The sequence below is a fragment of the Seriola aureovittata genome, chromosome 7 (assembly GCF_021018895.1).
Source record: "Seriola aureovittata isolate HTS-2021-v1 ecotype China chromosome 7, ASM2101889v1, whole genome shotgun sequence".
In the NCBI taxonomy this organism is placed as follows: domain Eukaryota; kingdom Metazoa; phylum Chordata; class Actinopteri; order Carangiformes; family Carangidae; genus Seriola; species Seriola aureovittata.
The window spans coordinates 14,952,308-14,975,700 of record NC_079370.1 but is presented as its reverse complement, the minus strand read 5'-3'; the positions used below and the strand labels follow the sequence as shown (position 1 = coordinate 14,975,700).

The following is a 23,393-nucleotide window of genomic DNA, read 5'->3' as shown; positions in this document are numbered from 1 at the left end:
AATGATCCAGTGCAAACACAAATGCGAATGATGGGAAAGTAAAATCACATTTTATATATATATATATATTTTTTTTTAAGTTACTAAATTTGCATTTGCATTTAGATAAATTCACACCCTCCTTTAATCTCACACCTTGTCAGGGACATCTTTAAACAAACAGCAGTGACCATCTTATGCAATATTTACATATTTTTTTTATTTCAGTGCAGTGACATCTTTGCAAAAATGATTGAGTGCGATCAGTTTCATTAGATAAATGTTTGTGTATCAGTATATGGCTTCATCACTCACTCAGTCTCTTGCAGACCCAAATGATGCATCTTTTTCATTTGTGCATGAGTAGTAGATAATTTCCATATCATTACAGATGAAGTGCTCTTGAGAGGTAATGTTGTCTGGATTTCCAGTTGTTTTTTTGTTTGTTCTTTTTACAGCTCTCACATCCCCCAAAGAGCCTCTTTGGAAATGCAGACACTTAATTTTGTGGGACAGACTGGGCAATAAAACCAATCTGTCCTGGCCTAAATGGATACCATGATGCACGGTGGGATGCACACTGCATACAGAAAGATGTAGGAATCTATATAGACACACAGAAGATTGATACACTTAGGAAAGTTGTCACATGATGCACAAATGCACTTTTACACCTTCAGGCAGCATCCTATTTGAATCTCTTGCAGAAAAGCCCACTGTGGGTTAGTCATGTCTCCCTGTGAGAGGAGTGGAAACAACAAAAGGCACCCCCCTGCAGTTGTAGAGATCTAATATTGGCACCCGAAGCAGCTGGCGGGCTGTCTCCTGTAATTTTAGCGCACACTGATGCGGAGGAAAGATTTAATGGGCATTGGTCGGCGTACCCTCTTCTGAGGGCGTAAAGGAGACAGAGCAGAGCGAGCAGAGAGGGAGGGGAGAGGACAGTGAGGAGAGAGGGAGAGAGAAAGGCAGCGTGTGAGCGCTGCTGTGGCTCAGAAACAAAGTCAGGCAACTATCTGGAGCAGCATGACTCTTCTAACACTTGGATTGTATCTGCCACTGTGGTTTTGTTATGGCCTGGCCCAGTCCTCTTTTCTGGACAGCTTTATTTCATTCCCAGCAGGTAGGAAAACTCTCTTCCTGAGCCTGTATGTGTGTGTCTGTGTGTAGGTGTGTATATTGTACTGTACATACAGTGTTATGCATGCACAGGTATTCAGAGAGTTGAGTTGTAAAAGCACGGGATTTATTTTGAGCTCAATATGTTAGTAAAATACACTTGTTTTTATTTTCTTGTCGCCCATGAGGTAGACTGGAAATGCCTCTATAAATAGCGAGACCAGCTCCAGTTCTTCAGTGAGAGGCACAGGCACTTCATATCTGTGTCCAGCTTTAGGAACTCTGCTGGACGGGTGTCATGATTTGATAGTTTGCACCTGTTTCCCTGTCACTTATGCTGCCCCTGCATGTTCTAACCTCTATGCTTTGTCCAGGGTTTTTACTGTATGTGTGGGATATTTGTTGCATCACATGTAGCTTATATAGTTGCCCGTGCATGTCCATGTGTCATGAGTTGAGCGTTTCTCTGCTAATTTTGATGAAGAGGTCAGGATACGCCTTCAGTTGTACTGTTTGTCATCTGGCATCGCTGCCTGTTTGACTGACTGCTTGCTCACCTTGCACAGCTCTCAGACCCCAGGAGCAGCAGAAGAGATTCAACCCATGCTGTTTACTGAGTCCACCTCCACCCCCACTGTTTCCTCCACCCCCTTCACTTTGGCGCCGCCACGCTCATGTGAGTCAAAGTCATGTGACTTTCTATTGTGGAATATCTGACCGTTAACATGTCCTTGGGTGAAATCCAGGTTGCCCTGCTCTTACTGTCTTTTGACCCCTGAACAAGGCTGTTAAAAATACTCAGATAGTGGAACATGTTTGTGGGAATAAATGGCTTAACAAGTCCTTTGCTGTGAGTTATAAAATTTATGATGAGGATGTGATGAAATTCAGATATAAAGTTCTTTGACAAACTTTGTAAAGTAAGTAAAACTCCCATTGTCTAAGAGTTATTCAGTTGACACTCCTCTCTCCACTTAGTATTTGTCAAAACTGTAAGATAAACATTGTATCTTATTTATATTTTTTATTTTACAGAATGAAGGTTTTTCTAACAATGGTGCTGAGTCTGAGCTGGGCAATGAGCATAAAGGTTCTCCCTGTGTCCGAGGCCTCCCTGGGCCTGCAGGTCCCCCTGGACCTCAGGTAGGATCCAGACTCTTCCCAAACATCATTATCCCAGCATTAATAATGTACCATAGATCTGGGACCTTGGTATTTTCATAACACAATTCCATTACCTCACGCAATTTGTCTTGAGTAGGATTCACTGTCAGTTTGGGTGAATCACAGACTGTCTCTCCTTCATGTTTGGGGTTTGCATAGATTTAAGGTGTTAAGATTTAGTACTCCAGCAACATATTACCCCTCACCTCCTCTCCAACTTGAGAGTTCCTGCAGAGCAGCGGATGGGGTTTTCTCTGGCCAATGCAACACAGCAGCCCATTAACGCTTTACATTTAGCTGAGACACAAATAGCCTTTTTCCACTGCCTGCCAGTGCGCCACACATCATTCTCAGAAACTGTCCGAAGAGCTGTCTGCCTGGAAAGGAATACTGTGTCGCGTAAATTCCAGGGATTACCAACACAAGCATGTGTGCGTGTGTTTGTGTTCTCTGGTGATGAAAGATATGAAGACATTTTGGTTCAGTAGGTTCTTGTAAACCTAACCTCCTCCCCTGTTAGCCCAGCGTCTCATTAGTGAAAAGCAGATTTACCAAATGATTGTTAAAGCTTTAACTGTGTTTGCCTGTCTCAGGTTGTTACAGCACCAGCTGGACTGCAGCAGCATTTCAGTATATCAAAAGAGACCCACAAGGCACTTTTTAAATCAATAGTGGCCACTCAGCCTTTAGCTAATTGAAACTGCAGCTGTGGGCCTCCAGAAGCAGACATGACTTTGTGGTGGGATATCATGGACAATAAAACTAATTTAGGTGGCTATCTCTGGGATTTATAAGCGTATGCTTTGCATTTATTGTTTTTTTATGCTCATCAGGGTCCACCTGGATTACCTGGCATAGGGGGGCCTAAGGGAGAAAAGGTAAGTAGTTTACTTCCCCATGTTCCAGTCTCATCTCATTTATTTTGGTCATTATACATTCACAAGCTCCTCATTATTTTGTAAGCTAAAATTGAATTGACCTGTTGCACATGACTGAAAGATGCTTGCTGGAAGAGTATTAAATGACCGCTGTCCGTGTTCCCTCCTCCACATCCTGTTGTCAGGGAGAAATTGGAAGACCTGGGCAAAAGGTGAGAGTCTCCATTAATCACTCCATATTCTCCGCTAAGTGGATTTACTCAAAAATGAGATACAGTGCCTCCGCCTGCTTGCTAGCTGTAACTCAGAGCACTGCCTGCGCCTGGTTGTGTGCATCAAGAAATTGTGAGCAAGTGCAACCTTGACAGGAGACAGAACAGACACATTGACAGGACGCCGTGAGGGATACAGAGCTGCTGAGACAGGCTGTTTTGTTAGCAGAGGGGAGTTAACATGCTGTTGATCTCCTCTCACAGAGGGGGGACGTATTGCCTCCCTATCGACCCCTCAAAGACATCCAGCATCATGCCTCCCTGTCAGATGGCCCTCCCTCTCTTTTACAAAGGGAGAATGAGGGCACACCGCTTTATTGAAAGCTCAGGGTTTGATCACCGCAGGCAGAAGAGAAGTGACCTCCTCCATGATCAGTCACTGTGGTTGAGCAGTAAAAGCAGCCCAGTGGGAGAGCTTCACTGGCTGGTGGCCTGACCGAGCAGCTTTGCAGCACTGCGGTGCAATTTAGCTTAGTGCTTCAGCCAGGTCATAAATCATTTTATTTCCCACAAGCACGGACTCTTGTTCTATATACAGCCCATCATTTAATTAAAGAGAGCAATGTGACAGGGCTCGTTAAAGTCATTTTCCCCCTACATGTGCAGCCGTGTCTGATAAATACTATAGCAAGCAGGCTGTCAAACAAGCATAAGTGACCATGATTTCATAAACAACTTCTAACGGGTTCTTCAGCTGTGGCAGCAGTTGTTTTATTAGCCTTTTATAAACTATGTCTGTGTCAGATTGTGTGTTAAAATTGATTTCTTCTGATAGGGTCGGACAGGTCCTCCTGGACTTCCTGGGAAACAGGGACCAGCTGGATGGCCAGGACCAAGTGGGCCCAAAGTGAGTAAGTCAGACCTCATAACGTAGATGATATAATATATGACATGACTTGAGACCAGTAAGTGCCAATATATACGGTGGTGTAGATAGGTGCAGTTTTGATTTGTGTACCGATTTGTACAATGAAATACTCTGTTATGTAACATGCAACCTTTTCCATACACATGCTTGATTGAAACTGTACAAATGAACCTAGTCTCCACTCATTATGTCTTCTTTGGGGTGGAGTAGTATTTGGAACATGTGTTCCCAAAAATGAAGCCAATCCACATTTGCCTGATGTTTCCTCTGTGTCAGGGTGAGAAAGGAGACCCGGGGCTGATGGGTTTACCTGGAGCCAGAGGACCAATTGGGCCGAGGGTATGATCTACATACAACCTACGCAGACGACACGTGTATAATCTCCTCTTTCGCATTATTTTGCTTCATCTTAGATATTTTGTATCTTTACTCTAGGGTTTACCTGGGTATAAAGGTGAAAAGGTATGTGGCCATTTTTATTAAAATCATTGAGTACAACATACACATTGAATTTTATTGAATTTACTTTTGCATTTAAAGTATATATTGTGTAACACACTGTGTTCTGCTCCATCAGGGCTCTCGAGGTGATCGTGGTGAGAGTGGAGTGAAAGGCGACAAGGTGGGCAGACTGCAAATGTTAAAGCAGACCTGTGTATATGTACTGTACACTGTACAAACTCTGTTATGATACTATCATTTACTGTTCTGTATCCACAGGGTGCAATGGGTTTCCCAGGAATGCTTGGACAGAAAGTGAGCAACACATTCAAGAGAGCAGAAGTTGTTAAGTTAATTTGTTACCCAGAATTACAACTTTAACTCAATGTTGAGTTGATGTGATTTTTCACCCAGGGCGAAATGGGTCCAAAAGGAGAACCTGGAATCTCAGGAAACAGAGGACCCACTGGTAGACCAGGGAAGAGAGGCAAGCAGGTTAGGTGTTTGTGAGCTGTATTTGTGCCTCAGTTCTGAGTGTGTAGTGGGACATTTTGAAATACTTTAAGAATGCAGGCCAACTTGATAGTTCACAGAGGAGAGAAACTTGACCTTTTGATCTCTGAAACATTCTGTAAAGAAATGTGACGTTGTGCATTGTTTTGATTGTGTGTCAGGGAGTGAAAGGGGACCCAGGCAGTACTGGTCCTATGGGACCTGCAGGCCCACAGGGACCTCAAGGCCACCCTGGTCCTCCTGGTTCACCTGCCACAGGTGAGAACTTTTACCTCTCCTATTTTCCAAGAGAGCAGAAATAATCCTCCCAAGAAAAAAAACCCTGAGGACACTGAAAGGATGTTTGGTCAGCGCAGGAACTCACATCCTTTTTGAAGGGATTGGTTTGCGTGTAGCTCTGCACTTCCTCTGTTCTCTGAGAGTGTGTGAAAAGCTGTGCTACCAATGCGAAGACAAGAAAACATCCCTATCAGCAAAAGAAAACACACTCTAGACCAGTGTAAGAGGTAACACCGGTAGTCTTATTTAGCACCAGAGAAATCTAATCTCCTGAGGTGAAACAAGATGCTCTCGTCATGACATCATGCGGCTGAAATGGGTTCACAGATGGCAGGCCTGCCTACAGTTTTACAAATATTATGTCACCACATAATTAAAGTGACATTTGTTATCTTGATCAGGTGTCTGCAAGAAAAAAATTGATTGCGTTTACCTCTTGATAGATGAACTAGAGATACTACATGTACTTTCACACACTACTTTCATGACTTATGGTATTTACATCAGCTACTGTACAGCGTGTACTCTCAACAACACCTCCCCTCTTGAGCCTGCAGCATTCTGTTACTTGGCAGTAAACATGTAGCCTGTAGTTGCCTTTTGGAGCCTTTGTACACAGTGATGACTTGTCTCTCTGCGTATGTTTAGGTCTTTACATGGTTGGAACAAAGGGTGCACGTGGTCCACCAGGGCCTCCTGGAAAGTGTAGCTGCAGCAGCTCTGCATTTGATGATTATTCTTCCAGAGGAAACTATCCCAAAGTACCAGCGGTGAGAATAAATAGTCCTGTTGCAGTCAATAGTAAAAGGTTATGTACAGTAATGTGTGCTGTTTGTTATGGGGCTTATACATTCAAGAATGTACAGAATCATTTGAGACATCTCTGAAAAAAATATTAAGGATTCTTAACAAAATCTAAAATCTGTATATATTTAAAGTTTATGATATAATGCAACTAGATGTTATTTTGACTTGTAAATTTTTGGAAACCCTGGGGTTATTGGGTTTTAATAACCTCTGAGTTAATTATTTAAAGCTAAAAAGTATTAACAGATAAAAGTGTGCCTAGTGGGGAGATGAATATTGCTTTGAGACGCATATTGCCAGCTGGGATATTAAATTTTGATGCCAGTCCTAGCCTGGTCAGATGCATAATGCAAATAACCTAGTCCAGTTGTTTTCGATTTAAAAAACTCCTTTCAGGATTTGATGCTCAATATCTCAAAATTGCACACCGATGAAACTCGACCTTAAAATTCAAAATGCCCTAAGTATTGTAAACATGACAGTAAATTTTTTCACTTTACCTTTCATACAGATATTTGTTGTTAGCAATGAGGAAGAACTGGAGCGCCTTCACACTGATAACGCTCTTGCATTCCGCAAAGACCAGAGATCGCTCTATTTCAAAGACATTGATGGCTGGCTGCCAATCCAGGTATCACAGCATGCACCATAATCTCATTTTATCTTTATATTTTCTATACCTTCATATTATTTTCTTTTTTTACACACTGTGATTATACAGTCAGTTTTTTCCTTCCTTTCTAATTTTTTTAAACTCTGTGAAAGACTTTTCCATTCCAGCTGACACCGTTCCAGTCCATGGAAAACGCACCTGATGATGAAGGTTACTGCGGTGACGGGATAGTGCAGATTTCCAGTGGGGAACAGTGTGATGACAGAAACAGAGTCGTCACTGACAGCTGCGTCAGTAAGTCATGTGTCTATGTTAGGTGGTCTCTGAAAACTCCTTAGTTGTACTTTGCTGTGCACATATAACGTGACCCCTCCACCCCTGCTGTCTCCCCTTACCACAGAGTGTAAACACGCCTACTGTGGAGACGGATATCGCTATGAGGGGGCTGAGGAGTGTGATGGAAAAGACTTTGGATACCAGACATGCAATTCATATCTTCCAGGGTAAGCACAGTTTACAACTATTTGTGGATAAAACGCTTAGCTGCAATAAAAGACAATTGTTTTGTTGACATGTAAACTGACCTGAGGGTGCTTCTCCTCTTATTTGCAGGTCCTATGGTCACCTCAAGTGCACACCATACTGTGTTATTGACTCCACAAACTGCAAGTACTTCACTTGATGGAGGAGGATGGACAGTGCAGTGGGATCCTCTGTGTGTTGTTTCTCTTGACACATAACAGGAATATTTTCATGCAAAACAAAGAACAATAATGCACCAAGCAAGAGACTCTGAAGGAAGAGGAAGCCAATGATTCTATGATGAAAGAAAATCAAAACATACATATATATAACTCCTCTGTATTGCTGCTGAGATGCCACGTAGCTCCCTGGAGTTATAGAGTCGGTCAGGGGAGGCGAAAGCCTTAACCCACATATAGGAAATGCACAGGACAACTGCAATCTGTCTTAACAAGCAGGACTTAAGACTGGCCTCCTCTCCACGCCTGATTGGACCGGAATCAGCCTCTAGATGCAACAGTTGTGTGACAGCCATGCAGAGACTTAATTAAGTGCCAGTTGGAGATGTTGCAGAGGAGCAGTAACCGGGCCTGAGTCATATTAATCTTGACCCAGTTACTGTTGAGAAAGAGAGGCAGTAGGACATCCAGAGCCATGGCCCCAGGTATTCTACTGCACTCGAGTGACAGTGCACAGTATTTGCATGAGGCTGGGATTACTAAGACCACGACAGTAGCTGTCACTATCCAAGCATGTAACCTATCCGTTTATTTATTATTGACACAACAAGGTTCGTATTGTATACTCTCAATATCACATCACTAATTTCAGTCATACAGGTAAAACCAGGCATATAGTAAGATCAATATGTATGGTTAGAGATGGAGATACAACTGTGCATCAATTGTGCACTTGTAATATTTCAGTGAGTCTGTTATACCAGGAGACTGCACTGAGGAGTCTCCCAGCTCCTGGGAAACTTCAGAGGCTGACTGGACATTATTACCTTGTGATGGTACTGTACTTGACAGGGACATCCAGAGTCTGGACAAGGTTTCATTAATTCAAAAACTTCTCAGGAACCAACAGGTAATGTAGCTCCACACAGCACCTTTCACAGGCATCCTCCACTACTCTCTTTGTAAATCAAAAGGCAGTGACTGTAAACTGAGGCGCACAGGTAACTCAAACAAGAGCTTTTAATGGATCGACAATGTGCAGTCCTGTAGGTACGATCGAGTTCCTTCCCTGTGCTCCAATGAGAAATGAAATATACTGTATGTGAAGGCTTGAAACTGTTATGTTCTTAATTTTCTCACTGCACAGGAAAGGCTGGAATAGTCTGTAGCTGCTAAAGGAGGAGGAATCTCAATTCCAGTCTGTTATATGGTCATTACTGTATTTACTCTAATACCTCTTTATCCAGTCTTTCTGTCTTACAGTATATACAGCAACGGAGAAACTCAACAGTAAACTTAACAGTGTAGATGTAGTCTGCTGTGTGCTGGGCACCGATGGTGAAAATGACTTTGCCGATATAAGCTGACATTTTCCATAAGCTACTGTATGAGTCGCAGTGCCAAGGGAGACCTTTTCTCAGCCATACTTAGATGTAGTCAGGTGTTATAAAGTGATTCATCTGTAAAAAGCAATCGAAAGATAAAGACTGTTACTATATTGTGTCCGCATGCTTGTGATACCGTGCTAATGACTGTGCAACGCTTCCACTTTGCCAAACATTGTTTTGTTAATCATCGCATTCATCAGCATAGCGGGTGTCTTAAGAAATGTCAGCCTTGCTCTGGCCAGAGTGTAGCTAAGTACTGTATGTGTGACACACCTTATACGATAGTGATGAACTGTGCCATGCACAAAGCTGAAATACCGTTTGGAAACTATGTTGAATGTTGTGCTTGTGGCCTGTGATGCTGTGATGTATCCTGTACTGTGTATGCACAACAATGTTGAAACATAACATGCATGTGTTAACGTACTGTAAAGCTTTATGAAATATATTATTCGACATGACTGGGATAGTGAAAGTTCATTTTGTGTCATTATTCTGATATGATTTATACAGGAGTTGTGAACAGTTTTCAAAAGAACTGAAAATAAAAAGAATTGAAATCATTCGCTCTGTCTTCCATTGGCATCTTTACATTCTGGTCAGGGGTTTGTCAGCAGCGTTGCTTTCTCTCTGTTGTGAGCAAGCAGTGACAGTGGGGAGCTGTGCAAAAAAGCCGACAGACAGTGATAGAGATGCTATTGACGTTCCCTCAGAGCACAGCTCTCACTGTAAAAAAAAAAAAAAATGCTGATATCCATCAAATGGAAAAAAGATGCTGTCAGCAGCTCCTTGCAAAGTGCTGTGTTAGACTTAAAAGTAAACAGACCACAGTGAACTCTTGCTGTTCTCTCAGACATGACAATAGGTTTTCAGCTTTTCATTCTGTCTTTATGAAGCCCCTCTGAGCTGAGTCTGCGCCTGGAGATGAGGCACAGCGATACAGCTTTGGGGACGGGCATCCAGCCAGTGTTGCAGCAGAGATGTTGGAGGCTCAATGCAATCATATAACCCTATTAGCATGCTGTATTTCTTTTCTAAATCACATCAGGACAATTTGTCTTCTGAGATGTCTGAGTAAAAGCTTACCTTGGTGTATTTATCCCATCACATGCATTCCCCCTAACCAGGCCAATCAGATTTGTACCACAGATGTCTCAGTACAGCATTAAATGTCACTGGAGATGCAGTGGGCAACCTGCTTCGTAATGAAAAGATCTGCTGTGCAGACAGAAGAATCCCCTAAGTGAAGTTTTCTTTCTTTTTATGCCTTATCATGCTATGACTTTATTATGCTTTACAATAGTATGACTTTTTATGTCTTACTATACTATGACGCTTTTATGCCTTACTATACTATGACTTTTTTATGTCTTACTATACTATGACTTTTTTATGTCTTACTATACTATGACGTTTTTATGACTTACTATACTATGACGCTTTTATGCCTTACTATACTATGACTTTTTTATGTCTTACTATACTATGACTTTTTTATGTCTTACTATACTATGACGTTTTTATGACTTACTATACTATGATGTCTTTATGCCTTACTATACTATGACTTTTTTATGTCTTACTATACTATGACGCTTTTATGCCTTACTATACTATGACTTTTTTATGTCTTACTATACTATGACTTTTTTATGTCTTACTATACTATGACGTTTTTATGACTTACTATACTATGACGCTTTTATGCCTTACTATACTATGACTTTTTTATGTCTTACTATACTATGACTTTTTTATGTCTTACTATACTATGACGTTTTTATGCCTTTCTGTACTATGATCTTTTATGTCTTACTATACTATGTTTTTTTTATGGGGCAGCAAGGTGGTGCAGTGGTTACTGTCATCCCACAGTGAGAAGGTTCTGAGTACAAACCCAGAGCCTGGGGTCTTTCTGTATGGAGTTTGTATGTTCTCCCTATGCCTGTGTGGGTCCTCTCTGTTTGCTCTGGCTTCCTCCCGCAATCCAAAGACACATTGGGTTAAATGGCGATTGTAATGCCTTACTGTACTATGACTTTTTTATAACTTACTATACTATGATGTTGTTATGACTTACTATACTATGATTTATCAATGGGGCGGCACAGTGGAGCAGTGTTAGAACTGCATAAAAATTCATAATATAGGTAGACATTAAAAGTCATAGTATAGTAAGGTATAAAAATGTCATGAAAACATCATAGTATAGTAAGGCCTTTTCACTTCTCAAATACAAAAATGATTCACAAATGTCTGTTTGAAAGTTGTAAATATTAGGAAGATATTCACAGATGCTCTTCATATATTTATAAATTAATTGAATATATTCAGATTTTTTTTTTATTTGTGGAATTTTTTTGAGTATTTGCAAATCTGTTTTACATATGCACGATAATTATTTTATTTATGCACGGATTGTCAATCTGTTCACACAAATAATACTGAAACAAATCTACTTCCATAATTTTCCTGCTCTCCAAGAAACTGTTCACAAAGTAAGTTGTAAGAAGCAGGCTCTATTTTGAGCTGTCACAGGCATTAAGGTGATGCAGTGAAATCAAACACTTTTTCCAACAAAGGGGTTATTTTAGTGCAGGTTGGCTGGTGTAGCATTACAGCTGTGGCACAAGGGGTTGATGCAAAGGAGGCCACAGGGACAGGAAGCAGGCAGCGACCCAGCTGTTGGCCCAAGCCAAGTGAAAATCCCTGACCTATAGGCAGGAATTACTGGCATGCAGAGTGCTGTGGTCCTGGCAGAGGACACACTACTGCTGCACATGCAAAACACAAATTTTACAAACACAGCAAGGTAAGCAAAGGTGTTTTGAAGCTTAAAGATTAACTATATTACTTACTCTTTGATTTGTTTGATTAACAAGAAAGGTAGGGCCTAATAAATAGAAACATGTTTATTCTACCTCTGGGCTCCTCTCTGATGCAGAATATAAGACATCACATTTGACTGCAACATGATTGAACACACACTAAGACATCTCAATTGTTTATTAAGTAAAAATCAAATAGCATCTTATATACAGTCATAGAAAAAGAAACAAATGTTTATCATATTACAATAGCATATTTTCAGGATTAACATTGGAACAGGAAATTGGCCTATTGCACTTCCGTGCATCTGTGCAGTTTTTACTGTATGCATTTCTGAAAACTCAAAAGAATTTTTTGAATAAAGTTAAAAATACTATGCGGCATGTCTCAGTAAAAAAGCCCTATGAGAATGTTCCTGCTTTGTTCGAATGGCTCAGTGAATCTACGGCCACACTTTAACCTGGCCAGGTGGTGTCTTACCACGGATTTTTTTTTTTTATTGTTGAATTGACATCATGTAGTATTAAAGTACAGCTGGTAACAACACTCAAGTACATATAGAACAGTGCATGGACGAGATGGTTAAAAAAAAAAGCTGAAATCTGTAGAGCAGACTTGCTGAAGGTTACTGTTACATTATCAGTACACAGATTAAGGAGAAGCGATGTCTTCACAATCTATTCCCTTTACAATTATTAATCTAATTCAAGGCCTTGGCCTAGATTCAGTTTCCATTGGCACCTATGTTACTTAATACATAAAACCATGCAATCAATAAACATGCTCTATGGATAGAAATGTCCATACATTCATACAAAAGCCAGACTGAAAATGATCCCCATGACATTAATGTGAACTTTATAATTTAAGACATAATAAATAGTCATTGTGAAAATGCATAGGTTTGTGCAGAGGTTGTCCACATAAATATTCAGCAGTTTTGAGTACTTTAACAGATACACTGTATTATTTCATTCTTGTGTGTTGTGGTACTGTAGGCAGCGGAGGCTAAAGCCATTCACATGACACTTCCTTTTTGGTCCCATGGAAAGTCTCTAACGTGTCAGCGATGTAAAACAAATTCATACACTGTTAAACTACAGGATTTGGACTAAAATTTCGGGAAAAGAAACAAAATCAATATTGATCATAATTTCTACTAAGCATCAACAGTCAGTGCAAAAAAAAACAGCTTGCCTAATACACTAAGAGTTAGCCCAGTATGTTTTTCCAACACATACTTAAGGCATATAATGAGCATTGTGACAATCTAACACTGCCCTTGTCAAAGTAGTGCTTTGTGTTGGTTGCAAGAATCACCTTGTTTCGTGACTCTGAGGAAATGGCAATCTTGATTAAAGATTTCTTTGCATTCTGATCAGTTTAAGGAGAATCACAAATGATCATCCAGGGAAGTAGAGCCAAATACCTTGTGGTTATGTACCTTCAAACACGTACAGTACATAAAAAGCCACAATACAGCGACACAAGGTGCATCAGAAACAAATGTCACCATGAATAATTATGGTTTGTATTCTGCATACAGGGCTTAATACCCCTACACTGTCAATGGCCTTTCGAACAAGACCTGGAATCTACATTTCATCACACCATAATGTCTTCATTGTTAATGCGTCCTTTGCTCCTTCTGGGCTCCTACAGACAGTAACACCTTCTTCAAACCTGGACCATCTAACGGTCGAAGAGTTTAAGAACCACTGGAAACACCTCACACTGGCACGGGACATGCCCACATTATTTTGTACACAAGATAAACTTGGCATCTGGCACCTTCCTTCAGCAGTTAGACACTACTCTGCCCCTGCATGTCAGGTTCTGTCCTTCCTTATACTCTAATCCTTTCTTTGTTCCATGTTTCACACCACCTCATCAGACTCCAGGTTGTATTCTTCATACAGAGCATCAAGGATGGCCAGCTGTTTCTCCATGGCAGGCAGGTACATGCCCAGATCCCTGTGCATGCCGCTGCTGAAGCCGCTCTTCAGCTCGTCGCCCTCTCTTGACACTAAGGCAGCGGTGAAACTTTGATAAGATGGGGCAGCTCTCAGGGCCAACTGGGGGGAAAAAAAGCAAAAAACTGACACTATAGTCACACTCCAAGCAGGGATGAACATCAGAGGAGATTAAAGATTAACAGTGAAAGCAACAGTGGTGTGAGGAAAAAAACGTACAGCGAACACTCCTCGCACAACCCATCCATGGTACTGTCGAAGGGTCTTTCCATAGGCATTATCTGGGTGAAAGAAGACCAAGACAATGAGGAAACTTGACAGTGAACTTGCATTAAATGTGTCTGTGCATGTTCGACTTGGCTCACTTAGTGCTCCGTGGATGTCTTGTTGTCCTGCGTTGACCTCTGACAGAAACTCTTTGAGGAACTTCAGGCCTCGTCTGAGCCATAGCAGAGCCTCGGTGGCTGAGTTGCGCACCTGGGCAACATCTGTGTGGATTTCATGCAGCACGATGGACTGTAGTGTGGGGAAGCTGTCGGGGTCTGACATCAACTTCTGGTGAATTTTCTAGAGGGGTTACGAGACAAGAGTGATGTAGTGACACAAATCTGATTCTGCTATCACTCTTTTTCTGATTTGAACTACTGATGAAAAAAATATATACATTTAAGAAACATTACAATATGTTATTTATGCGATACATATAAACAGAGCAAGAGTAATGGGATTAATAAACAATGAGTCTGATTTGAAAGATAAACCAGAGGGAGCCATACAGTTGTCTCCATGTTGACATATTGTATTGTACATCATAAATGAATGAATTAAGTTTGTCAGTTTGTCAGAATATGTTCTGCACATCATTTAGAGCAACTTTTACAGAATGACCTCATAATTTTTCATTTTTAGCTGTTAATCAGTAAATCTGTTACTTATCAAAAACATGTGCACTTACCTTGATATTTCCAACAAAATCCATTTTAACTGGTGCAAAGACTGTGGACCCCAGTTTGTCTGAGAAGAGAGAATCTATGATCATTTCTTTGTTGCTTCTGAAGTTAAGATCCTCAATTTTGTGTCCTATTTTGAAAGAGTGTATATTGTTGTGACTGTTGACAGTCAAAGATGAGGTTATCTCAGGTTATTTAAGTAATAATAAAAGAGGCAGCAAGACCCTATTCAATGAGTTAAAGAGAGAACTGTTTCTTTTACAGCAGATTTAAAGTAACCACAGTGTGAAAATAATGAAGGCTTTAGACACACTAGAAAACCTAAAGTCCTTTTAGGTTTAGGTTTTAGGAAGTCCTTCGCACATCTGAGGATAAAGATAAAATATTTCACAAATTGTTTTGCTTTGCAGCCATTTAAGCAATGTTAATGTAAAGTACAGGATATTAATTGTTGTGTAATGTTATGATTAATTCAAACTTTATGACAGAACAATTACATCTCACCTCACTCTCTGTATATTCAGGACCTGTGCTGATGTTGATCTATATGAAGCATAAGGCTAATATCACCAGAGATCTTACATGTGTGAAAAGTGAACACTGTTGTACAAGTTTATCTGTAAATCGCTCGCACTACCAGATAATTCCTGATGACCAAGAATCCTACTCCAACCTCTCTTCCTGAACACTGGACCAAGAATGGAATATTCTAAAAAGTAACAAAAGTGATGATGGACACACGGGGGACCTGCCTGTGTGTCCATCGTCACTTTTTTTGTCAACCGCTGACAATCCTGTCCAAAACTGACAAACAATGAAAATGTGATATTGATACCATTACACTGTGTGTGTGTGTGTGTGTGTGTGTGTGTGTGTGACCGCCTTTATGTACATGTTTTACACAGACAAAGACACACACACACACACACACGAACTTGTGTGAGCTAATCATATAATAGTGAGTGTTAATAACAAAGAAATAAAACTACTGTAAGACATAATGAGAAAATAATGAGAGAATGACAGAAAAGGATGACGATGAATCCAAGAGACAAGGCTGGCACCTCATTAATTACAGACAATGTGAATGACAGAGCATGCACAAAGGACAGGAAAAATAGAAGACCGAAGATTTAGTTTTTCTTATTAAGATCATAAAGGGTGAAATAAGCACAGATGTAAAATGGGCATCATGAGAAAGAGGAAGCATTGCAGACTGAGATGAGGAGAGACTGAAAGTGACCGGCCTACCTAATACAGGCACTATTGCATAGCATGAGTCCAAAAACTCTTGTGTAGGGATACCATTGTCGTCGTCCAGTCTTATATCACTAAATCTAAAAAAAAAGTAGAACAGATTCAAACAGGAGAATATATTAGAGGTATGTATACCATTTCAATTTTTATTTGACCAAATCAAACAGAAAAAGAAAAGGATACAAACGTCAAAACCAAGCCAGAGAAATGATTCACACAGTGTCATGCAGTCTTATGCCTGACAATACCTGAGACTATTCTGCTACCTTGTCTACAACTTCACAGAGTTGTTTTTTTTGTTAATGTCTAAAACTGTCCCATTCATTTTAAAAGACCAACTCCAAAATGCATATACTGTAGTTAGTAGTGGAATACTGGATGAATGAGACAATGATTTCCTTCATTATAATAATAATAATAATAATAATAATAATAATAATGATGTTTAGCTCAAAACTTAATTTAACAGAAATGATAATTCACACTAGTCAGTTGTTCAGTAACACTCTTCCAGGTCTTAAAAAAAGAAAGTAAAATATGTTGAAACACATAGTGAAATGTTAACAAAAAAACCTTTACAAACCCAAACATCAGAAGAGGGCCTCGCTGTGTCATGTGATCAAGAGAGAACACACTAATATAAAACACTTATCATGACATCTTAAAAATCTTAAATTAAAATTTTCCAAACCTGCTGTTATTAATTTATTCTGTGTAACACTGTAATACAATTAATATATTTCCACAAACTGTGCAGTTTAGTCAAACGTTGCAGCACAAGTGCAGTTGCCCCAGAGACAAAAACACTACATATAGCTTAAACTGGTTCATCTTAATACTGTAATGGTGAGATATCACAGATGATCATACAGTAACTTCATACAGTAACTGGTGTGTCCTAAAGGATGTGACCCTCCTGAGTAGCATTTTCATACCTGTGACTCATTGTGCTGAAGAAAGTTTCCACCTGCTCTGTATCTTCGGTCTCTGTTGAATCTCTGGACGTCTCGCCTTCATGTTGACCCTCGTCTTGGTCTGTGACAGTCTCCTGTTGGTGCTGCGGCTGGACAGCGTTCACTTCCTTGTTGTTGTTGTCGTGCTCTTGACTTTGGTCCACTTTGTGCTCCTGCTCTTGTTTTGTCTCCTTTTCATCATCTTCATTTTCCTCAGCCCCTTCTGGTGGTTGGTCGTAGTGTTCAGTGTCAGAGGAATTCTGGGTAGTGTGTGGAGTAGGATCAACTTGCTCCTCGTGGACTGAGCCGTTACCATCGCTTGCTTCAATGTCTGTGCGACACAGCAGACAAACAAACACAAATAAAATATATGTGACCAGACAAAAGGGTTGAAAACTAGCACACATACAGAATATGGTTTCAGTCAAGACATCTATCACAGGAAGTCTAGAGCCAAGATTTCATCAGACTGGGTGCAGCAAATTGTGGAAGCAGCACTTGGTAACTTACAAAAACCATCACATCCACTTATTCTCTTCATCCAATGGCAGGGTATACTGACACAAACCTCACACTCATCCTTCCGTTTTGGTAAAATTATCTGATATCCTTCAAGAGCAGCTCCACTCCAGGTGTTGCTGCAATGACTTTTGCAACAGTATTAAGTGAGTATTAATTGGTTGACCAATTCAACTAATTCCTATATAATGTTTCATTACATTAAAATGCTTATATTTAATAAAAGGAAATCACTACAAGACACCTCCCCAATACACTACAAATAGCTATTTTTCTTAAAATGTGTTTTCTTTTTGTTTTTAAAAAAAAATAAAAATAAAATAAAATAGTATACATATTATAATACAGTATATGTATTACAGACAACCCAGAAAATACTGCGCTTATTTTCCCATCACCAGCAGGAGCTTCCTATCTATAAAGGCTTTGTTACTGCTAAGGGAAATACAATAATGTAACTGGGCATCCATCACTGTCTGCTCACTAAAAGGCAATAATCTGTCCACATCAGTTCCGATAATGTACACACAACAACCACTCACTTTTGGGGATGTGTGGTCTTTATGACATGTAGTAATGGTTTTCAGCTCAAGGAACTCTGCAGCATGTAAAGTGAGTGGCTGGAACACCTTGATTTACCTGATGGGGAAGGATGATGCTCTGGTCTATCTGATTCTTCTGGTCCCTCTGCTCCAGAGTCAAGGCTCTGGTTGTCATGTGCAATTTCTCCTGTGGTTTCAGCCAAATCTCTCCATCTGGAATGAATTTGAGTGCACTGTGTTAATGTTGTCTTTGTATTTTAGGAATATCTATTAATTAGCAAGTTCCTAGTGTCACAGAAATGCAACATAAATGAATCGCACACTAATATCACAATATCATCCTGTCAACAGAACACATTTGAGAGTGGATTTGCTAAGGCACACATTTCATCATGTATGTGACAGTTAACGATAGATGGTAAAGCAGTGAAGACAACATAAATACATAATAACAGAAAAAAGCAACCTACTTTTCTCCAAGGTTCTGATTTAAATGATTGACTGGTTTAACCTGCTGGGGAGAAGAAAAAAAAGACTTTAGGGGATTATACATACATTTATATTTGAGAATAATCCAAGACTGGTTATACTGGGTTGCTCGTATCACAGGTTTGGTGAGAAAAACTTACCTTCTGGGGTTTGATGGCTGCTACTGGAGGAGATCCTGGTGGACTCTGTGTTGCCATATCCGAACTAAAGGTACGATTTGCTATCTGCATGCATTCCTCTAGGGTCTTAAGGAACGTGGTGCATGTCGACTTCACCATGTTTCCAGTGTCTATACCTGTCTGAAAAGAACACACAAATATAAACATTAGCTAACACTGCTGTAAATGTCCTGACAGGTAAGTATGTTGTTTGGTAACAATATGCTAACAAAATCTACTAAGATCTATAAAGCCAAGAATTTTACAAAAATATATTTGTACGGTAACATTTGCTGCCTATCTGGTATATTAGTAAGCATAAGCAGACAGCAATTTGATGTCTTTCTAGTTACAAATGGGCTGCCCTATACTGAAGTTTCACACCAACAGCAACTTCTCTTATTTCATCGGCTCATCCAAAACTTAACCTTACCTCCGCTGAGTCTCCCAGCTCATCATTCTCCTTGATCTTGTTTACTTGTTGGAGAAGAAGGTCACAGTACAATCTGAGTTCTGACATCTTAGTTTTCAGTGCCTCTGTGTTCTCCTGGAGCTCTGTAATAATAACAGCACGTGAGCCAACATTTCAGAAAGAAATTACAGTACTTTACAGCAGTTAGCCAGTGTAAACAGTGTTAGGTCAGATTTTAATGTTATGGCATCCAAATACCTTTTTCTCTCTTCGTTCGGTTGTCTGTGAGGCAAGCTTTGGCTGTTCCCAATGCCACCAGCCATTTCTGCCTTTCTGCTGCATTGATGGCTTTGAGGTAAAAGTACTGCTCTCCTGGTATGGTCAGGTCAACTCGTGTAGAGTCGGAGGAATGAACTAAAATATAGCAGCAAACAAAATGATAGGCTTGTCAGCAATGCATTCAAAAGGCAGTAGAAGAAGTTACTTAAACTCACATGCACAATGAGCACACAGTACACTGTGCAAAATGAGCAATACCAACCTTGTATTTCACAAACTGAAATTTTAATGCTGCCCTTGCAACCTTTCCAGGCATCCTCTTGAGAGTCATAGTAAGACAAAGTTCCTCCATCAAGCACAAACCAACGAGGCTGCCAACCTGAAAAATGCATTTAAAATGTTTAGATCGTTGCTGTAACGTTGATGTTTAATGACTATGTGTGATTACGTTTTCAATATTGGATCTTACTTAGCAAAAGCAGCATCATCTAGCTTCATAAACTTGTAAAGAGTTAACCCATACTCTGGGCTAACAACAACTAATCAGTGGTTAAGTCAGATTATAATGACAGATGGTAGAACTACCCAAATTAGCTAGCGCGACCGGTTAGCACTCCATAAATACGGTTAACTTCTCGTTCGTTAGACAGCTAGCTATCATTAGTAAGGTAAAGACAGAGATAAACTAGTTGAAGTGTTGCATAAGCTCCGACAGTTGAAACCTGGCGGTAGCTAACGCCAGCTTCCACTAACTCAATACAAGTACGCTATGACGTTGTCATGCTAGCTAGCTGCCTTAAAACGAGCTATAACCGAAAACATACAAAGACCGTGTTACTAACTTACCACTTATGTAATTGGTCCACTTATACAGCATTCCTTCCATTGTTTAATTGTGTATTTTCGCCGTTCATTACTTGTTTATCATAACAATATATGATGCACAGCTGATTGCACCGACTCCATTGGGGCCCAGTGTGGTTTGCGGAGTAACGTCCTCAGCTTTACATTTCAGCTGCGTAGATAAAACTGCGTAAACTTTTTCATGAATGGGGTTATAAGCGATCACGAGAGGAGCAAACAACGTCAGCCTACCTACGTCAGAGGGATTTAAGTACTGTGGGTGTGGATTGTGGTGACTGACACATACAGGAACCAATTAAATGGGATGATACAAATATGGGGCGGGGCTTGAGAATGAATTCATTCAATTGTAGAAGGAGGAGGGCCACTAGCTAAGCAGTGGATGCATTTGTTGCTGAAGTTAGCTGCCACGTATTTGGCATTCCTACCATGTATTTATTTTAGGTACGGTATTTTATGTAAAGGGTTCAATTAGCTTTTTGTCAAGTCTGTCAGTAAGTCAAAATGATTATTTTTTCTGTTTTATTGATACTCCCCTCATTGTTTGTGTTTGTCAATGGGGGAAAACTGCCCGAGCCAGAAGTGAAAATTGAAGTTATACATAAACCCTTCATGTGTTACCGCAAGTCAAAATATGGAGACATGCTTCTCGTTCATTACGACGGATTCTTGGAGAGTAATGGCACCATGTTTCATTCCAGGTAACATCTATCTATAAATAATAATAATGCTGCATGTATTGCCGTGCAATTTTGCCACACTCCAGTCCTCATGCAGGAGAAGTCACACTGCTTGTTGTAGGGGTAAAAGTCATTAAAGCTATATCTAATTGACCACACTATGCTGCAGCCCAGTATTCGTCAGTATCTGTGCCATTGTCCATTGAGACCTCAGCATTAACCAGTGACCTCTCCCTACAGTTGAGTGGCAACCACTATTGTGCATCTTTGTGATATCAGTTCTGTGTACATTGGACTTTCCTTTCTCAAAGAAAACTGATGAATATTTGTGACTATTGGCAGCCGCAAACAGGGGGATAAAAATCCTGTTTGGTTCACCCTTGGGATCCGAGAGGCGCTTAAGGGTTGGGATAAGGGTCTGCAGAATATGTGCATAGGAGAGCGCAGGAAGCTGACCGTCCCTCCATCTCTGGCATATGGCAAGGAAGGAAAAGGTACAGCAACACAGACTACTTTTATTCTAAAAGCAGTGGTAGGAGGTATACTGTGTCACATTTCCTCTTCCTACTGTGTTCCACTATAACCTATCTGTGCTTTTTTTTTTACATGACTGTTTTTTGTTTGTTTACAGGCAAGATTCCTCCAAGCAGTACTCTCATTTTTGATATTGAGCTCATGGAGATTCGAAATGGTCCAAGGTCACATGAGTCTTTCCAGGAGATGGATCTCAATGATGATTGGAAGCTTTCCAGACAAGAGGTGTGAAATTCCTTTAAACTGCTTCTCTTTGTGTATTAAGATTACAGGTATGTTTTATTACTCTTAGTGAATGTATTGGTGAATTGTTATTCTATATGCACTTCAGGTGAAAGAGTACCTGAAGAAGGAATTTGAGAAACATGGATACTCGCCTAATGACACACACCACGAAGTGATGGTAGATGACATTTTCAAAAATGAGGATGAAGATAAAGATGGTTTTATATCTGCGAGGGAATTCACCTACCAACATGATGAGCTGTAAACGACTGATTTAACTACTTTTTTTTTTAACTACCAGAGTGCCTTTTTTTATGAATTTCCTCCAAAACCATCATGAATTGAGAAATTATGAATTAGTTACTGGACTGTTTTACATGGACCTCTTTCAAACACTTGTTTTTATACACTTTGAACAATATTGTTATATTATTTGTAGTTTTGGTTGAATTTGAATACATCAGCTCCATTTTTTGTAATTTTATGTAAAATTATATCCATTAAATATTTGTTTCCATTGTACATGCACTGATAATGTCACCACAGATTTATTCAGGCTACAGTTTTTGGATTTTCATAATATTGATTTCCTTTTTTTTTTTTTTTTTTTAAATAAACAGAACTTGTTAGTTATCTGAACAATTCATGTGCTGGAAAATGAGCATGTTTTTTTTCTGTGTGTGTTTGCATTAGTCACTAGAGGGCACTGTTGTCATTTACTTTTGTATGTAAGTTGTTAATCCCTAAAAAACAGCCACACTATGCACTATACTGCCAGTGGCACTTTGCTTTAAGTTTATAGGTGCCATACTGTTTATGGCAGACCAAATTATCAAAATGAGAGTCCAGGCAAATATACTTTTGCTTTTTATGCAGATTAAATCAAGAGGAAGTTGCAAGTAGTACAGTACACTTGTATAATAAAGGTCTGGTGAGTTGCAATGATGGATATATCAAAATATGATGAAATTATGAATAAGAAGCCATAATCAAATCATATTTAATTTCTTTCCCAATATTTTATAGTTAATTTAAAAATATAGTGAGTCCTCAGTGTCCATCATATTCCTTTAGTGATATTCAATATATACATTTTGCCATGAAGAATATCAGCAATGCCACCTAAAACAGTATCCAGATTCAAAACTGTCTTCTTGAAGCCTGAGCAGGAAACAACGTTTTTTAGTTGATATTTAAGTTGTTTGGGAACAATCTATAAAAGAGGACAGTGAAAACCCTCATTTAACGTCATTGAGTGACCCTTGGCATACTCATAGTTCTGTCAAATCATAGTCATTGTATGTCAAACATCATGTGAGTCCACCCAACTGTAGAAGGGATCACTTTACTAAACTCATTCTCAGGATTGTAATGGCTGTTTAAAAAGTGTTAGGATTACAACAATAGACATAAAACAACTGCAAAATATCTATAATTTAGGCAATCACAGGTTATATATGTCACAAACTCTACAAGCTATAGAAGAGATAGAGCACTGCTCAGGTACTGCTCAGTGGTCTATCCGCTACTCAGCAGCAGGAAGCTCGGTCTCTCAAAGAGCACAGAGACATGCTTTAGCTGTCATGCTGTTCACAGTCTTATCTTTTCTTTAAACCAAATTGCAGCTTTGTAATATTTTGGTTGAGGGAATCTTGACAGCAAATGTAAACCTCCCACGTTAAACTGACACACACACACACTTGCTCT

General features: G+C 39.8%; 3 protein-coding genes across 4 annotated transcripts; 2 read left to right on the top strand and 1 right to left on the bottom strand.

The window, feature by feature from the left end:
* Positions 1-907: 907 nt before the first annotated feature.
* On the top strand, positions 908-9,587 carry colq (collagen-like tail subunit (single strand of homotrimer) of asymmetric acetylcholinesterase). Its single transcript, XM_056379725.1, has 17 exons — positions 908-1,102; positions 1,665-1,774; positions 2,134-2,241; positions 3,096-3,140; positions 3,326-3,352; positions 4,188-4,259; positions 4,557-4,619; positions 4,716-4,742; positions 4,858-4,902; positions 5,001-5,036; positions 5,136-5,216; positions 5,396-5,492; positions 6,162-6,283; positions 6,832-6,951; positions 7,086-7,227; positions 7,334-7,436; positions 7,546-9,587. Exons 1-17 carry the CDS (start codon positions 1,006-1,008, stop codon positions 7,613-7,615), a joined length of 1,365 nt encoding a protein of 454 aa, XP_056235700.1. The 5' UTR covers positions 908-1,005; the 3' UTR covers positions 7,616-9,587.
* A 2,427-nt stretch (positions 9,588-12,014) lies between these two features.
* plekha8 (pleckstrin homology domain containing, family A (phosphoinositide binding specific) member 8) lies at positions 12,015-20,393 on the bottom strand. Of its 2 annotated transcripts, none has more exons than XM_056381113.1 (13): positions 20,230-20,393; positions 19,646-19,762; positions 19,363-19,518; positions 19,126-19,247; positions 18,675-18,833; positions 18,516-18,559; positions 18,143-18,258; positions 16,967-17,315; positions 16,026-16,111; positions 14,780-14,838; positions 14,190-14,391; positions 14,044-14,105; positions 12,015-13,926 (listed from the first exon to the last, which is right to left on the bottom strand). In XM_056381113.1, exons 1-13 carry the CDS (start codon positions 20,267-20,269, stop codon positions 13,729-13,731), a joined length of 1,710 nt encoding a protein of 569 aa, XP_056237088.1. In that variant the 5' UTR covers positions 20,270-20,393; the 3' UTR covers positions 12,015-13,728. The 2 variants fall into 2 exon arrangements, with proteins under 2 accessions (XP_056237088.1, XP_056237089.1); XM_056381114.1 differs by having other exon boundaries at positions 18,516-18,556.
* A 219-nt stretch (positions 20,394-20,612) lies between these two features.
* fkbp14 (FKBP prolyl isomerase 14) lies at positions 20,613-22,208 on the top strand. The gene is made up of 4 exons (XM_056381122.1): positions 20,613-20,948; positions 21,270-21,421; positions 21,559-21,686; positions 21,793-22,208. The coding sequence occupies exons 1-4, from the start codon at positions 20,752-20,754 to the stop codon at positions 21,949-21,951; spliced, it is 636 nt and encodes a 211-aa protein (XP_056237097.1). The 5' UTR covers positions 20,613-20,751; the 3' UTR covers positions 21,952-22,208.
* Positions 22,209-23,393: the final 1,185 nt, after the last annotated feature.

Bases quoted from the DNA above. Each gene is read 5' to 3' on its own strand.
- colq (XM_056379725.1), top strand. From the start codon at position 1,006: ATGACTCTTCTAACACTTGGATTGTATCTGCCACTGTGGTTTTGTTAT. The intron at 1,775-2,133 runs GTGAGTCAAAGT...TTTATTTTACAG, and splicing joins TTTGGCGCCGCCACGCTCAT to AATGAAGGTTTTTCTAACAA. The intron at 7,437-7,545 runs GTAAGCACAGTT...TCTTATTTGCAG, and splicing joins TGCAATTCATATCTTCCAGG to GTCCTATGGTCACCTCAAGT.
- plekha8 (XM_056381113.1), bottom strand. From the start codon at position 20,269: ATGGAAGGAATGCTGTATAAGTGGACCAATTACATAAGTG. The intron at 16,112-16,966 runs GTATGAAAATGC...CTTTTTTTTTAG, and splicing joins TTCAGCACAATGAGTCACAG to ATTTAGTGATATAAGACTGG. The intron at 13,927-14,043 runs GTACGTTTTTTT...TTTTCCCCCCAG, and splicing joins TTGTGCGAGGAGTGTTCGCT to TTGGCCCTGAGAGCTGCCCC.
- fkbp14 (XM_056381122.1), top strand. From the start codon at position 20,752: ATGATTATTTTTTCTGTTTTATTGATACTCCCCTCATTGTTTGTGTTT. The intron at 20,949-21,269 runs GTAACATCTATC...GACTATTGGCAG, and splicing joins GGCACCATGTTTCATTCCAG to CCGCAAACAGGGGGATAAAA. The intron at 21,687-21,792 runs GTGTGAAATTCC...TATGCACTTCAG, and splicing joins GGAAGCTTTCCAGACAAGAG to GTGAAAGAGTACCTGAAGAA.